Consider the following 16,140-nt stretch of genomic DNA (forward strand, 5'->3'; position numbering starts at 1 on the left):
TATATTTTTCCAGGTGCTAACAACAGAAGGCAAACCAGCTTTGATACACAAGACGTCAGTAAACTGCAGTAATATGGAGCAGAAGTTTGCTTCACCCCTGTTCGTGTTCGGTGAGAAAGTTAGGACACGAGCTATAAGCTGCAAGCAGACCACTATGGTGGCGCCGCTGCATATACTGCTGTTTGGTAGCAGGAAAGTCGAATGGGTGAGTTTTCACTATATGGGGGCATTTTTTTTTACTGTACTAAGCTTTTACTTACACACACGAGTTCCTAGTGAGAATTTTTCCACCCTTTTATTCAAATACGTAAAAGTTAACTACGTTTTTACTACATTGCGCTGTTTCGACGTTACTATTTGCCAGTATAGTAACTAGACTGCGCTGCTTCGTCGTTACTATTTTCCAGTATAGTAACTAAATGGCGCTGTTTCATCGTTACTTTAACCCAGTTTAGTAACTCGAAATAGCGCTATCTAGTGGCAATACCGGGAAAAGTAGATGGCGCTCTTTCGATTGTTTCATTGTTAGTTTTTCAGTATAGTAACAAGATGCACATGTTTCGTCATTTCATTGTTAGTTTTTCAGTATAGTAACAAGATGCACATGTTTCGTCATTTAATTGTTAGTTTTTCAGTATAGTAACAAGATGGACATGTTTCGTCATAAGTGTCTCCCAGTAATGTAACTCGACACAGCGCCATCTAGACAATACTGTTCTCCAGTATCGTAACTAGATGGCGATGTTTCATCATTACTTTGACTCAATATAGCAACTTGTTGACGTTCTTTCGTCGTTACTGTTTCCCAGTAAAATAACTGGCGGTCGTGTCTAAGACGTCGGTCCTGATCTCCAGTATAGAAACTAGATAGCGCCGTTTTATCGTTACTGTTATGCCAGTATAGTAACTAGATGGCGCTGTTTCTTCGTATACATCGCGAACTCTGTTTGTCAGCGACAGATTAGGCGTTTTTGAGGAGAGTGAGTTATTACCACAGTATTTGGAGAAGGCAGAAAATCTCTCACTAGGCCTTTTGTTAGTTAGTGAGAGTTTGTCAGTTTGTTTGTTGAGAATGAGTTATCACCATAGTATTGATTTTTTTAAAAGGAAGGACATACATAATTTCTAAAAATAACCTGGAAGCATATTGTGTAATTTTCTACCTATGTTTAGTTATTCGATCGCGTGACAGTTAACTACGATTTGTATGGAATCGAAAAAGCGCCTTCTATTGACAATACTCTGAATCAGGTTTGCCACTAGATACCCATCTTGCGATCTAGTGACAATAACAAAGATCACACGATGGCACTCACAGGGCAAAGTCTGAGATTTTCCATCTACGTTTACTTATCTGATGGTCTGGAGCCCTCATCCGCAGCAGGTTAGTGTCGCACCGCCAAACGATTCAGCAGTGGCGTTCACAGGGTTTTTAAACAGGGTATGCATAAAGCCCTTCAATACGAGTTACATAAAATAATGTGGGTATGCAGTGCCTTTGTGCATGTATAAAGTGCAAGCCACTGCTATTAAGCATTCCGGCTCATTCCCAATAGAATTATAGTTCCCAGTATTGCAAACTATTTTAAACTAGAAACTTTCGATATCATGTGAAACGTAAATCTAACGCCTAGCACTCTTTATGTTTTCATGTTATAGATCGACAACATGGTCCGTATGGACAACTGGTTGAACTTCGACATGTCAGCGAAATCGGCCTCCCTAGTGACGGCATTGAGACCAGCCGTTGAGAAGTTGGTGGAGAGGGCTGCTTCCGAGCCGGACGCCGCTTTGAGTTTCACGAATGAAGAACTGAAGGTAACTTTATTATCTTCATCACATCACCTCTTTTCTATGTTTTTTCCTTTTACGCCATTGGTTGCCTGGAAGAAATCGCTATGTAGCGATAAGGCCACCAAATTGTACTCTCTTGATATGTATTTATATCTCTAACTACTTTTTTTCTTTGGTGTACAATAAAAGTGTATTCATTCATTCATTCACCCAATTTCCGGCCACAATGAGAAGGGTATGTAATCCAGGCTCTCCCAGTGCGGATTACCAGACTTCACACGCCTTTGAGAAGCTTATGAACTCTCAGGCATGCAGATGTCTTTACGATTTTTTCCTTCACCTTAAAAGGGAGTGGATATTTTAATTACTTAAAACGCACATAACTTAGAAACGTTAGAGGTGCGTGCATATGATGGTTAGTGGAATCGCTAATAAACTGAGCAACAACTAAACTGAGCATGTGACAGGAAGACATCCTGTCACATGCCGCACTGTGTCCGTCCATCAGCTTTAGGCGTAGGTGTATATATATATATATATATATATATATATATATACAGCATACAGCGTGATATCCATAGCACCGGAAATCAGCAATGCTGCTTTGCGGCAGAGATAAGCATGGCATAAGCATATTCCTGGACGAGCTCGTATCACGTAAATGTCTACTGCTACTGAAACATTATCACACGACATGGAGAAGTCCCAGTTCATTATTCCAGTAGCATTTTAGCGCAAAATAAGACCGTTACACTGGCAACATATATAACAGTGTAAACGCACTGTGCTACTACTACTACTTCTACTACTACTACCACTTCTACTACTACTACTACTACTACTACCACTTCTACTACTACTACCACTTCTACTATAACTACTACTACACTACAATTAAATCTACTACTATTACTGCCATTACTACGTCTACCACTATTAATACTACTACTACTACTAACACTACTACTACTACTAACACTACTACTACTACTAACACTACTACTACTAACACTACTACTACTAACACTACGACTACTACTACTATTACTGCTATTACCACCACTATTACTTATACTAACTACTACAAAGTTGTACTACTACTAACTAACGACAACTCAATACTATTAAGAATCTTCCATTTCAGGTAGTGAACTGCGTGAAAAAGTTATGCACAATGAACGCCGGCGACTACAATATAAAACGCGATGCGCCATCCGTTTCCTTTAGGCCCGAAGGTAGGTACTTATTTTCTTTGCTTGTTTGAAACATCCATTTCCGGTTTCATCAACATTTATGAGCACTTCGTTAGCGCGATGCAGGATCATTGTGGCGCCATCTAGTATGGTAATGTGGAGACCGCAGAAAGAAACAGTAATAAAAAGACGAAACAGGCAATAGTATTTTTAATTGGCACCCCATTAAATGGGTATTCAAATATCGTAGGAAGAATATATAAAGCTTGTTTATAATTATTTATCTTTAACAAACACTTTATTTCTTTCTTAGGTATAAGGCGCGGCGGGCCTCCTCAACGCGGCTGGGGTACAAATGGACCCCGTGGTGGCGGCAGCGGCTTTGGTAGAGGCGGTTTCGGTGGTAATCAAGGTGGTTTCGGCAACCAAGGCGGTTTCGGTAACCAAGGAAACTACGGCAACCAGGGAAACTACAGCAACCAGGGAAACTACGGCAACCAAGGCGGTTTCGGCAACAACAACGGTGGTTTCGGTAATGGTGGGGGCGGCGGTTACGGTAACCGAGGACGCGGTTTCGGTAACCGAGGTGGATTCGGTAACCGAGGTGGATTCGGTAACAGGGGGGGCTTCGGCAACAGGGGCGGATTCGCTCAACGGGGCTCCGGTTACCAAAGTGGGTGGTATAATTAATATGTTCATTCCATTGTATAAGTTAATATTAATTTTGACATAGTATGGTATACTGTGTTATTTATTGTGATTGTAAAGTAAGTATCAAATAAATAAATTCTTTCCTGTGTAAAACATTTATTTTTTTCTTTTATGTATACCAAAAAAACTTAATAATGAGATATCGGCAAATAAAAGCAATAAACACTTAATGCAAGATCTATGAGAAAATAAGGTTGGAAAAGTTGCATTCTGTAGAAGCATTAACAGTTTTCAACACACATTTGTGTTAAGTTTCATCGCTGGCTGGAGGATTGCGCAAGTTTTCTCTTAACCAGGTGTCGTGTGCTTTAGAACCGCGGATGAAATCAAATGAAACGATCTATTTTTTAGTAGTATTTGATACCTATGCAAAAATATTTGGTAGTTAAACATAACAAAAATAGACCTAAAACAGTGTACCGCCAAGCTGACGTCAAATTATTGAATGACATCTTAACGGCGTACAAAACTTTTTAAATATACAACGTGTAACCGAATTACGAAATGATGTTGAAGTATGCATAAGTATATTTCACCATGTGAAAATATTAAACAAAAGAAGCATATTTATTTTACCATACGAAAGAATTCAAAATATTCTAAGTGTTTACTTATGTTTACTATTGAAGATAGAATACCAACTCGCGCATAGTACCTACGCTACATCTAGTAGTCTTATTCTGAAAAAGTTACATTCAATCCGTTGTCAAATGTCACTTTTGTATTTTTTTTTTGTATGCAAAAGTGACGTTTGATAGCAAAGATCGCGAGATTTACATCTGTCACAAGCCCGTTGTGAAATACGTATTTTCCGGTCCGAAACTCTTTCATAAGCTTTACGACGTCCTTCCTCCTAATATTCCCCGTCCATTAAATGTTCAAAGTTTTCTTATGCTATAGTTATATGTATTATATATATGCTTATAGTTCTTAGTCGCTATGTAAAATTTGTATGGAAATATATTCAATCTAACAAAGTTAAGCTCTAAATATATCCTATTATGATTTATAATTAAATTATTAAAAGATGCATTTTGTTTATAATAAGTTAAAGTAATATGTATTTATATTAAGTATTTTTTTTTAGTTTCGTCCGGAAAGTAGGTCAAATTTTTTTTTATGAAAAAATGCACACCCAGTCGAGGTGTCGCGTGCATTTTAAGATTTTCAAAACACGTTATCAACTAATATTGTTAATAATAGATATAGAATTTCTTTTCAACAATTATAATAATCGTTTTGCAATCTAAACCTTTATATTCAAACTAAATAAGTATAAACTATTAAAGCCATTCAAATAAACTTAAAGCTCTTCAAACTGAGGCAAATACCGCGCGAGACTGAAATCTAAGTAAATTTTAAGATGCAAGAAGTGCCAAACAGTTCCATCTTCATGTTATTTATCCCATTATTATAAATCCCATTTTTCCTTACTTTACTCTTTCGTCAAGGTGCCTTAGCACATTCTGCATGAGGTCCCTTAGCACATTTTTTGAATTCTCGTTAAGTTATTTATTCTTGCATAATTTGTTTTTCCTCTGTAATTTGTGTAATAAATACTCGCATCAATCAATATTTTTTCTGCATGCTTACCTACTTAATCGAATTGCCTGAATTAAATTTAACATTTTTTTTTATTATTATTCAAAAGCTAGCCCGCGCGATTTTCGGAATAGATTTTGGATAGAAAATGGACATTAATTTAGCAGATTTAAGTTCCCTTTCTAGAGGGAAAAGTGTAGCACTACTAAATTCAATCTGACATTCGAAGATAATGGATTCGGTATATCAATAATTCAATACGGGTATGTCACATTAAAAACAAATACGGCTCCAAAGTGCAAAGCCGTAAGCATTCATTATTCGACCGGGTTTTGAACAACTATCAGGATGAAATCCTTGTCCGGAGCGACCATGACTTCGCTCTTCTTGCTTCTAATGCGCAGGAAAGTCAAATCGTTCGATGGATCCAGGTCTCTCACAACGGATTTGGCCTTGTCAACTAAAGCACTCATAAGTCCAGCGTATTGGACTGACACATGATTCTCCAGAGTTGTTTTAATTGGTATTCCTTCGCCATTAACAATTATAACACCAACCACGCCCTTATGCATTGCGAGTTTACGTACGGTTTCCTCCGCCTCGTTTGCCATCTTCAATAATTTTTAATGCCGTCGTTTGAGTCTATTGTTGAAAGCTTTTTTTTACATGACATTAGATATTCTTAAATCAAATTATGTAAAATTTTTTAATACAGATAATAATAATCTTCAGATCTTTTGAGGTTGTAACAATTTATAAAAGCCTTTTTTTCTCTAGCCTTTGCTCAGGTTAACAGATTATTGGTTTTTACTTTTTCTTTACATGACATTAGACCCTTGACGCTCTTAAGGTAAACATATCAATTAAGTATTAGAGCCAAAACAAAACTTTCGAGGTCGTGTTAGAAATATTGGGTTAAACACACACAGTGCACATATTTAGAAGTAATTTATTTACTTAGTACCTCAAAATTTATTTTAGTTAACCTTTACTTTTGATTTATTTAAAGCAGGTCCTTATAATTTATCATAATACCTGCCGACTAAATAGGTTTGAATAGTTGTATAAAGGTAAAGTGGCAGGCAGAAGAAGGCCTGGCCGGAGAAGAATATCATGGCTCAAAAATCTATGACAATGGTTTGGAAAGAGCACCAAATCATTATTTAGAGCAGCGGTGTCCAAAGTAGAGGTGCTCTAATGATTCGTAAGGAGACGGCACCCTAAGAAATAGAAGTTTTATAAAGTTTAATTATCATGCCTAAACTTTAACCGTTATTATTATTTGGTCACAATGGTGCTTATAACAGCTTCTAGCAACTAGGTTTAATGTAAATGTGTTAATATATACATAATTTTGGTGGGTCGTCAACATGACAAAAAATGGATTGGGATTGTGATAGTGATTGCGATTGCGACTACGACTGCGACAGCGATTGGGATTAGGATTGTAATTGTGATTGCGATTGCTATAACGATTGCGACTGAGACTGAGACTGCGACTGCGATAGCGATTGGGATTTTGATTATGATTGTGATTGTGATTGTGATTGCGATTGCGATTGTGATTGCGATTGCGATTGCGATTGCGATTGCGATTGCGATTGCCATTGTGGTTTTATCCCAAACCTTATTATATTAGTTGTCTACCTACACTTCGTATTTTTGAAGATCAACTTTATACCTTTATGTTTTTGGAAAAGTCTGACACTCATAAGCGCTTGATTACGCCTACATTGAAGAATTACATAAATATACGAATATACCATAACCCACCTTGTTTTAAAGAAGCCACCTTTTCTCTTATTTAATAGAAAATCAAGGCATCAAGTTGCTTCAATGCCGCTGAGAATGCTTTAAATTATTTATATTTAGGTTTAGGTACAGTTGTAGGGGGCTGGTTGAAAACCAGTGCTGTAGCTTTTAGTTTTAATACTCCTTTGGGCAGCAGTAATAACAAAGTGGCTATGGCTTCGGATTCGCTATGGGGGGACCAAGTTCGATCCTTGTCGCGTATATCTAACGCACGCGAATTACGCACGTTTTAGACGGTCGAAAAAGACATAATTCTTGAACCGAGGCTTCATAGCCCTACATAACTGCCATACTTCGAGTGATAGAATATTCAACAAATTGACTGCTAAATACTTACCGCCGCTCCTGGTCGAGACTTTCTACGAGTCCGCTGTCGGGGTGTGCTTGCTTGCCTGCGTGTGCGCGGCGTAATAAGTTAATTTGGCATTAAGCAAATTTGGGCTAGATTTGTTTTGTTTTTCACACATAGGCATACTACAAAACTCTCACGCAAACGAAGTCGCGGGACTAATGATATAATATTCGTTTAAAAATTCTTCCATATAGTGCAGACAGTGGGATAACCAAGATAGTGGTGACATAAGCATTTCATTTAACTGAGACTAAACAGGAAAACTTGAAACCAAAGCAGAGATAAAAAACGGATATATTACAGTTGTAAGTTTTAAGATTTCCCAATATAGTCCCAATTTAAAAAAAAAACATTTTAAATAAATGTAATTAATTCTGTAGTTTATTTATCTTAATTAACGTAAAATAAATTACACACATAAATTACATACACATAACAGTTAACTTATTCTCTATGGCACTGAAATCTTGAATGCAGTTACAAAATGTAATATAGATTTCGACCTTGTCATAGCAGGGCTCACAGTTTTAGAGCCAGTTCCTAGACACCGCGTGCAATAATATGAGTTAACTGGTAGAAATTAGTATATAAGGAAAAATCCCCATCCTTGCAAGTGGTTTGGTATAGTCTGGTTCAGTACAAATACTATTGAATTTTAATGTTGCTTTTTACCAATGGCTATTTTTGAGTACAGAACTTCATTATGTTATCATTGCCTGGTAACATTCAACTTAACATATGATCATGATAGAGGAAGCTTGTGCTCACTAGCGGGAAGCTAGCAGGCTGAAGTGACAATGTTGACTTAAACTAATCTCTAGTATCTTTATGACTCTCCACTTGCAAATACAGTGGCATTCTGCCACTCCTTAATTTCTCTCTCTTATGTACAATAAGCTGGTGTTTCATCATTTGCTTCCGGTAACCAAACGCTTTGCCACAAATGTTACAGACATGCTCCTTAATACCGGAATGATCAACTTTGAAGTGCGACCCCAAGTCTCTTTTGGTGTAAAAACCCCGGCCGCACATATCACATTTAAAATCATGGTTACGGCTATGAGTTAGCATGTGTTTATTGAGATTGCTTGCATTTACAAACCTTGATGGGCATTGGGTGCATTGATAAGGCTTTTCCCCAGTATGTGACCTCATGTGCATTTTCAAAGACTCGCTAAATCTTCCTCTGTACGGGCATAAAGTGCACTGGAATGGTAGACTGTAGAAATGTGTTAATCTGTGCCTTTTAAACGGAGCTTGTAGGGGAAACTTTTTGCCGCATATATCGCACATGTACTGCCTCTCTAATTTGTGTAACAACAAATGTTTTTTAATATACTTTGCTGTATATAATTTATTGCAAATTGGACATTTATGTCGGACATTTTCGTGTTCAGCACTCAATCTGTGTTCACTATACTCTTTGAATGTCTTAAAACTTTTCACACATTGCCTGCAAAAATAATTAGCAACTTCTTTAGAACTAGTATCTTCATAATCGCTGGAGTCGTCTCGATGATCCGCAGTGTCATCGTTCTCTAATAAGATTTCAGGTTTTTGCCAATGCAAAGTCTGGTCAGACTGCTTTGCCTTCTGCCTAAAAATTATAGCCCTCTGAAGAAATTCGTAGCAAGAATTACAGAGTAATTTGGGATAATCGTCATCGGACCTTACAGTGATATCTCCGAAGCTACAAAGTGCTTCTGATACATCTTCAATGCTTTCGTTTCCGAAAATTGGTATATTACCTTCTCGTAGACAGACCCGGCACGTAGTTTGTGCTTCGGCGTCGTACTGTTCTTTCTTAATAGTTCTCGGAACGTCGCCTTTCCGGGGATTTTTGAGGGTATAGTTTGCTTTGTTCGTTTTTCGTCTTCTTAGACTTAAATTGTTATTGCAATGCAACATCTTTAGTAGCATTAGGTAGCCTACCATTTTGGATGTTCTTTAAGTGTGTTTTGTTAACAATAATTCAATTTAATAGTTTCAATACGTAACTTTAAAATAGCAAATTTCGCAAAACTTCAAAAAGTAACAACTTATTATAGATATTGTTTGGAAAATTGGTGACAATTGTGACAAATTATGGAGGGTAGAGGTAGGAGAGTCATCTGTGTATATGAAAAAGTGTCGTCAAAATGTATTAAATTAGGATGGCGCCACATTTGCATCAGGGTAACTCTTAAAAGAAGCGCCAAATATAAATATTATTAGAGTAGGCTTGAAAAACAAACAAGGAAGTATGGAGATACAAGGAAGTAAGGTTATATTTACCACAATATTTTGTACAACGTAAGTTGTTGAAATTCTCAATAATTAACTACTTTAGTCGATAATGACATTAAATTTTTTAACTCGGCATACTTCAATTCATCTACGATTGCTACATTCATACCATACCCTGTGCATCCACCAGCGCCATTGTGGAGGATTTTTGAACTGTTATTTAGCGCATACACTGGACACTTTTTCAACTTTTCTCCCATATAAGATGACTCTCCTTACCTCTACCCTCCATATGACAAATAAATTCGATAATCAACAAGATAAAAAATCGATGTTTGGAGCTATCAATAACATCGAAAATCGATGTCACGAGTCACGACTTTCTTCGGAAGACTGAAGCTAAACATCTTGGTGAAGTCGACGGACATCTGCAATAAAAACGGGCAAGACTTGAAGACCTCTATATATTATGATGCCGTTTATAGCTTTTCGTGAATATGGTTATAATTAATATTTTTCGTCAAAATATAAGTACCTATGTTTGAAAAATTGGTGCATAAAGTTGTAAGGGGGGCTGCGTTTAGATCTCTTATACGTTAGATCTTTTCTCTTGCGCTTTAGGTTTTGATAAGTTCATCTCTCTCATCTCGTTCAATCTCGAAGAATCTCATTGCAGTGAAGAACTTGTAAATACGCTGAATTAAAACGCATGAGAAATCTTTGAAACAGGTCAAATATTTTAAAATTTTCAATTATAATTAATTTACAGCCAAATTACGGAAATCATAAAATTATATATTTTTTTACCAAGAAACCAGCTGGATTGCAATTTATGGCAAAAATAAACGTCGATTTTTAGAATCGATGTCTACATTGATGCAATAACCGATATGCTTGCAACATCATTGTTAGATTTTTAATTATTTTTTACGCTTATGGGTTCAAGTTTTTCCTTTCTTTACTTAAATCTACAGATAAAATACTTGTATTAATAAAAAATATAGTCACAGATCAGAGGTTAAACGAAATAATAATTACAAACTAAAATTGATATTTACAACAAATATAAGCCGTCTAACTGTTCACTTATGGTCATGGTACCCAAATTGCTGGCGCTATTGCCCCTTTTAATTGCAAGACTAAGCCGTTGGGCTAAATAAGCGCCAGCTCTTTCATCACCAGGCGTTAGAACCAATTTTTGGTACACGATGTTAATAATTTTTATTCTTCACTTAAATCTCGAAACAAAACTAAACTGGCAGGTCTAGTAATTTTCAGGGAATACAGAGTTAAAAGAAGACCTATTAATTTAATTTAGAGATTTGTGCACAGCAGAAAAGGCATCATTTATGCATACTAGTGTTGGATTCCAGTACATAGGTATAATCAATGAATGTGACTGTGTATGACATATGTCAACAATGACAAAAGAAGTTTTGAGAAATTGTTGATAAAAATTAACATTAGATCATATATTTCGGTAAATTATTGTTTTTCTTCGATTTTGAACATAATTTAATTCATAAAACGTGTAATTGGTAACATGAACGTTGTCAAGGTAGGTAATTGAATTCAAGTATAACCTATAAATCGCACGTATTTACGCTGGTAACAATTATTTTTGCTTGTCTTTTTAGCAATTTTGGCGTTCGGCGCCAAGCCGCAGCATTTTATTGAATTATAATGTAACTCGATTGGTCTCGGCTGCTACTATAACACCCATACAACGCATACAAGAACCGCCTTCTCCGGTAGAACTCGACAAATTGTACAAGAGGGTTGAACTAGAAATGCGGGGCATTGACCCCGCTGTGCTTCTGAGCTACTCATGGTTCTGCATCGCTGCTGCATCACATTTGTGCATTGATGTTACAAAAAGGTATAAATAACATCATTAAATAGATATGTACTAAAAAATCTAATTTACTTTATATACCTGGTTTTAAAGCTTTAAGGGTGTACTACAACCAGGATTCCCAGCAGAATGATTGTAAAATAAATATTAGTAGTCTGTAGTACAACTTTAAAACAAGAAGATTTTGCTTAGAAGCTAGTCCTAGTATTTTGAAAACTAGTCTACAGGTTTGCGTACACTAATCTCAAAAGGTCATCTAAATATTCAGTAATTCTTTGCCTCTTTAAAATGTGTAAACTATGTCACACTGTCAAAAATGAACATATTAAATCAATGCTACAGAATACAGTAAATTTTATATAGTGAAATATTCCTCATGAAATCTATTGTAATTGTTCCATTCTCCAAAGTGAGGAATGAATATAAGTTAACATTTCACCAATAGAATGTCTTTTAGTGAAGGTTTTGCTTAGAGCTTTATAAATTTTTCCCAAAGGTTTCCTAAAGTTAAATGAGAAAGTGAATTGGTTTTCTCTAGTTTTGCTAGCATCTTTATTGATATAGGGCACTTGTGAATTTAAGGTATTGCCAGGCAGATTTAGTGATATACCTAATTGCAAGTTAAAACCACCTGTGCAACCCAAGAAATATATGTTACAGCTGGGCGCTGAGAAAAGCAGAAAAAGAGAGGCATACTTTACTAAGATGTGTCCACATCTACAAGAAGCACAGGGTTCAATATGAAATTCGATCATACTTCAGATTCATACATCTACAGAGGCTAACTGGTTCAACCTGCGAAACATATTTAGAATACATTCAACGGAATCTTCCAGAAGGCTGTGCCTTGAAAGTTACAAAGATTGAGTGTCTAAGAATACCTGATCACATAACACCACCCATCAAGGAAAAATAAGTGTAAAATAGAATAAATTTATGTATTGTAATTTGTAGTAATAGAATAAAACCAATTTTAACTGTATCTAAGTTTTATTTTTACTACTTAATTTTATAGCATTAACAGCCAATGGTTATTGAACATCAATTTCTATTAACAAATATGCTTCATTTATAAAAATGCAAAACATCAGTTACTACTTTAGCTGTAAAATGATTATGAAAAAGTACAAAAATATAAAATTGTTGTTCATAATAGAATAACAATATTATTGAGCCGAATTTTAATATCACAAACAATAAAAAATCCATGCAGAAAATATATTTTTTTTCTATACATATAAGCTTATTTTCTAATGGACCTAACTTCTCGGACAGAAATCAAGTGTAGGCACTGACTAGAGTATAAATTCTTACACTATTTAGTGTGTTTATCTAGTAAATAGACAAAGCAAGTAGGTATTCTAGTAACTTAGTTTATAAAGTCTTTAGAAAAGTACACTCCCTTAAACAAGAATGAAAAATTAGAAAAATACAATTGTACACAAAACTCAACTACTTATTTCTATCTTGGACAAGTAATTAGCCTATATGGACAGGAAATCAGCATCTATATTGAAAGCTAGTTTTCTAGGGGCATTTACATGAAGCATAGTTTTAGATGGTATTACATTATAATGTAAGCCATGTTATATATTATATTAGGTATATTGTATATTTTTAGTCTTAAGATAATGAATAAAACATTAGTCTTTAAACAAAATATAAGAAATATGTATTATTATATCTAGGTAGTTTTGTGTACAGCATATTTTGTTAAAATCAAAATAATTTGGCATCAGTATTTATTTGGCAGGGGGGTACTTTTATACCTATTCTATTCATACTGATGATTCTTGCACACTGTGAAAATGAAGAGAATTGCAAAAGTCAGCTCTAGAGCATGGAACATTAGCATCACTGCACACCAAATGTATTCTAATCTTAGGATATATGTTTGATATATGAGAAAATAGCATACACCAACCGCACAAGGTATAGTTAACAGCACGGAGAAAAACACAGGTACTTCTGCAAAATAAAAAACAGATTTAATAATAGTTTTATATTCTAATAAAACTAGAAATACTGTCCTTACTAGGAATTATGGTAAGGTGCCACTCAATAATGTACTAAAGGCTAAGACTTGGTTGTTTGCAATATGCATAACAGACATAAATTCATGTCCCAAGGAAGCTCAAAGGGCTGCTGTGTTGCTAAGTCTGGTACAATAAATATATGTTATTGATTAGTTTGGCTTATAATAACATTTGTAAGACGAATTTCACATTATATCTAACAAATTCTGCAAACCCGATAAGAAGCAAAGGAGTATAGTATATAAGCTTTATATTTCCAAGGAGATTGGCCTGTCTCTACTGGCCTTCTTTTTTTAGTAGTCTCAATTGCTCATTAAGCAATTTTGAAACTTCTAGCTGGCCAGTTAATAGTAACTTATATTTTTATCACCCAATTATGTAACAAGCTAAATTAGTGATGGTATTTTTTACCATTTATAGTATCAAGAAAATCTTACCAAAAATAACCTTGTGACTAAACAACATTCAGGTAGTGTAAGTATTTTTTACAAACCACATCACGCCAAAATTTGTTGGCCAAAAAATATCATAAAAATAATGTAAATAATAAATTAAAAAATAATTAGTTTAACTTACTTTTGCTGGCTAAATTGCCACGTCTTCCCAAAAAAATTCGTATCAGTTCAGCTAGACACAGCACACAAAATATACCAGCTTCAGTCAGTAATGCATTCTCAGGATACGAAACATTTATCGCCTTCAAAATACCCATAGCGATTTCACAAACGAAAAACATTCCCAAATAGAAGGAATTTAGGTAAAGCAGTATTTCGTACGCCAAACTAGAGTTTACATTGGCCATTTTGGACATTGGTTACAATTTTAATATTTGTTTACGTTTTTTTTATTTATATGTGACGTTTCGTGGACGTGGTTACGGGACGGCAGAAGGGAATTGATGAGGGGTGGGGGCGGGGAATGTGCCTTGGGGTTGAACGGCGCGAAAACTCGATTAAGGTCAACCGATCGTCTAGGCTCATGCGCGGCTCGCATATATCGATTAATTTTTTTTTTTGAACGAGTAAACAAAACCTACCCGTAAGTATTTTGAGAGCCGGAGTTGAATGCTTGGAATTTAAAGTTATCCTACCTATTTAACTTTACGAACTAAAATCCGACTCTAAAAAACCAATTGACTGAGTACTATTGTTCATGTTTTTTTTTTTTCATCCGGAAACTACATTTCTTTAATTTGTAAAAATTTAAGTTGGTTCGATTTATTTTTCTTATTAACCTCTTTTTGTCTGTCGTATTGTATTCGATTTATGACCAAATTTTCATTTTTCAATTATTATTATCACAAGCAAGCTTACTTTAGTACGTACTTTCGAAACGTCATGTCTATCTGTTTGTAGAGGTATGTAGTGACTCTACCACCTGATCGGAAGGCAGATTCCACCAAGAAGAAGCCTTTACGAATCTCTTTCCCAAAATAAAAAATGCACATTTTAGCTTAAATTAAAAAAAACCGCTATCAAATATAATATCTAACTATCAACGAGAAGCCACAATAGCAACTTTGATAGCCAATATAACATTACGTTACGATCTTTAGTTCACGCAGGTGAAACTGCGGGGAACATTTAGCTACTTAATATTACAAATGTTTTTGATTGTTTGTCCGTTCGTAACGCCCTAACTAGGAAACCAATCAACTTAGTTTTTCCCTTAAGGTAATAGTAAATAACGTAACGGTTAGTTTAAAATAACGTAATAAATATGGACGAAGTACACGGCAACGGATATCTCATGTTTCTAAGAGCTTTAAAGCTTACTAAGTATATTTGCGTCAGGGCCATTTAGAAAGCTTGTATCCTCGCGAATTATCTACGATTCTAGTTTTGCGGTTGAATTTCTACCCAGGGAAAGTTCTTGTACAGAAAATAGGTTTGCATAAGACAAGCGAGCTTAGGTACTCATTTCAATTTTATACCTAGAAACATAGTAGGTGCTTACATACAATAAACTTAAGCCTACTATTTCGAGGTATTTTTTTGGAACTATTTAACCGTTTTATATTAATTTAAGGTGCCCAGTGATGGAGAATATTGTATCGAATCGAATAAGACGATATGGGAACCCGTTAAACAATAGACTTTTTTTTTTATTTATTCTTTCCCGTAGGGATAAGGCAAAGGTATCACCGATATCACCGTACAGCAAATGTCTTTCAAGTGATCGCCATTTGCAGATACAGAAAAAAAGGCACACCAAAAGGAAATGACCGTCCCGGGATATCGAAGACTCTCTTTAGCAATACCTAGTTTGATCCTGGACACTGTTAATTCGAAAGTGTATCTAGTTAATCTGTGTAAAAAGTGTACCTATCTATCTTTTTGGTTGTTTGCTACTTATGTTCAGATCTATAGATAAACCAATCTCAATAACATTTGGTACACATGTGGCTGGTAGCCCGGAGATAGAGCAAGGATAATATTTATCCCGAAAAAGCTGCTTATAAAAGTAACTTTCCCTGGTAAAGTAAGCTGGTAAGTAAGTAGCGCTGATAGCCCAGTGGGTAGAACTTTGACATAACTTTCTGGGGGCCGAGTTCGAATTCCAGCACGCAGATCATACTTTTTTGAATTATGCGTGTTTTAAGTAATTGAATCCCAGCTC

The 16,140-nt window shown here is 35.4% G+C and overlaps 5 protein-coding genes across 6 annotated transcripts in view; 2 read left to right on the forward strand and 3 right to left on the reverse strand.

Annotated features, from left to right (window-relative positions):
- The window catches only part of LOC120634211 (dosage compensation regulator), a 30,846-nt gene extending 27,061 nt beyond the window's left edge, over window positions 1-3,785 (forward strand). Inside the window, exons 21-24 of the mRNA XM_039904679.1 lie at window positions 14-205; window positions 1,660-1,818; window positions 2,939-3,029; window positions 3,301-3,785. Coding sequence (XP_039760613.1) covers window positions 14-205; window positions 1,660-1,818; window positions 2,939-3,029; window positions 3,301-3,677 — 819 coding nt within the window. The 3' untranslated portion in view covers window positions 3,678-3,785. The remainder of the gene's footprint in view (window positions 1-13; window positions 206-1,659; window positions 1,819-2,938; window positions 3,030-3,300) is intronic.
- A 1,359-nt stretch (window positions 3,786-5,144) lies between these two features.
- On the reverse strand, window positions 5,145-5,875 carry LOC120634244 (dynein light chain roadblock-type 2). The gene has a single exon (XM_039904720.1). The coding sequence runs from the start codon at window positions 5,849-5,851 to the stop codon at window positions 5,558-5,560; it is 294 nt and encodes a 97-aa protein (XP_039760654.1). The 5' UTR covers window positions 5,852-5,875; the 3' UTR covers window positions 5,145-5,557.
- A 1,888-nt stretch (window positions 5,876-7,763) lies between these two features.
- LOC120634241 (zinc finger protein 337-like) lies at window positions 7,764-9,464 on the reverse strand. The gene has a single exon (XM_039904717.1). The coding sequence runs from the start codon at window positions 9,337-9,339 to the stop codon at window positions 8,215-8,217; it is 1,125 nt and encodes a 374-aa protein (XP_039760651.1). The 5' UTR covers window positions 9,340-9,464; the 3' UTR covers window positions 7,764-8,214.
- Window positions 9,465-10,749: 1,285 nt separating this feature from the next.
- Window positions 10,750-12,467, forward strand: LOC120634243 (28S ribosomal protein S10, mitochondrial). Of its 2 annotated transcripts, XM_039904719.1 has the most exons (4): window positions 10,750-10,831; window positions 10,899-11,188; window positions 11,268-11,509; window positions 12,146-12,467. In XM_039904719.1, the coding sequence occupies exons 2-4, from the start codon at window positions 11,174-11,176 to the stop codon at window positions 12,399-12,401; spliced, it is 513 nt and encodes a 170-aa protein (XP_039760653.1). In that variant the 5' UTR covers window positions 10,750-10,831; window positions 10,899-11,173; the 3' UTR covers window positions 12,402-12,467. The 2 variants fall into 2 exon arrangements, with proteins under 2 accessions (XP_039760653.1, XP_039760652.1); XM_039904718.1 differs by having other exon boundaries at window positions 10,750-11,188.
- An 83-nt stretch (window positions 12,468-12,550) lies between these two features.
- On the reverse strand, window positions 12,551-14,436 carry LOC120634245 (transmembrane protein 216-like). The gene is made up of 2 exons (XM_039904721.1): window positions 14,098-14,436; window positions 12,551-13,453 (listed from the first exon to the last, which is right to left on the reverse strand). Exons 1-2 carry the CDS (start codon window positions 14,330-14,332, stop codon window positions 13,260-13,262), a joined length of 429 nt encoding a protein of 142 aa, XP_039760655.1. The 5' UTR covers window positions 14,333-14,436; the 3' UTR covers window positions 12,551-13,259.
- Between the last annotated feature and the right edge of the window lie 1,704 nt (window positions 14,437-16,140).

Source organism: Pararge aegeria, chromosome 23 (assembly GCF_905163445.1).
Source record: "Pararge aegeria chromosome 23, ilParAegt1.1, whole genome shotgun sequence".
Classification (NCBI taxonomy): domain Eukaryota; kingdom Metazoa; phylum Arthropoda; class Insecta; order Lepidoptera; family Nymphalidae; genus Pararge; species Pararge aegeria.

What these genes read in the sequence shown, in the direction of transcription:
- LOC120634243 (XM_039904718.1), top strand. An exon ending in TGCATTGATGTTACAAAAAG is followed by an intron (nt 11,510 to 12,145) that starts GTATAAATAACA and finishes TATATGTTACAG; the next exon opens with CTGGGCGCTGAGAAAAGCAG.
- LOC120634245 (XM_039904721.1), bottom strand. Translation starts at nt 14,332, where the DNA reads ATGTCCAAAATGGCCAATGTAAACTCTAGTTTGGCGTACGAAATACTG. An exon ending in TGGCAATTTAGCCAGCAAAA is followed by an intron (nt 13,454 to 14,097) that starts GTAAGTTAAACT and finishes TTTATTTTGCAG; the next exon opens with AAGTACCTGTGTTTTTCTCC.
- LOC120634244 (XM_039904720.1), bottom strand. Translation starts at nt 5,851, where the DNA reads ATGGCAAACGAGGCGGAGGAAACCGTACGTAAACTCGCAATGCATAAG.
- LOC120634241 (XM_039904717.1), bottom strand. Translation starts at nt 9,339, where the DNA reads ATGGTAGGCTACCTAATGCTACTAAAGATGTTGCATTGCAATAACAAT.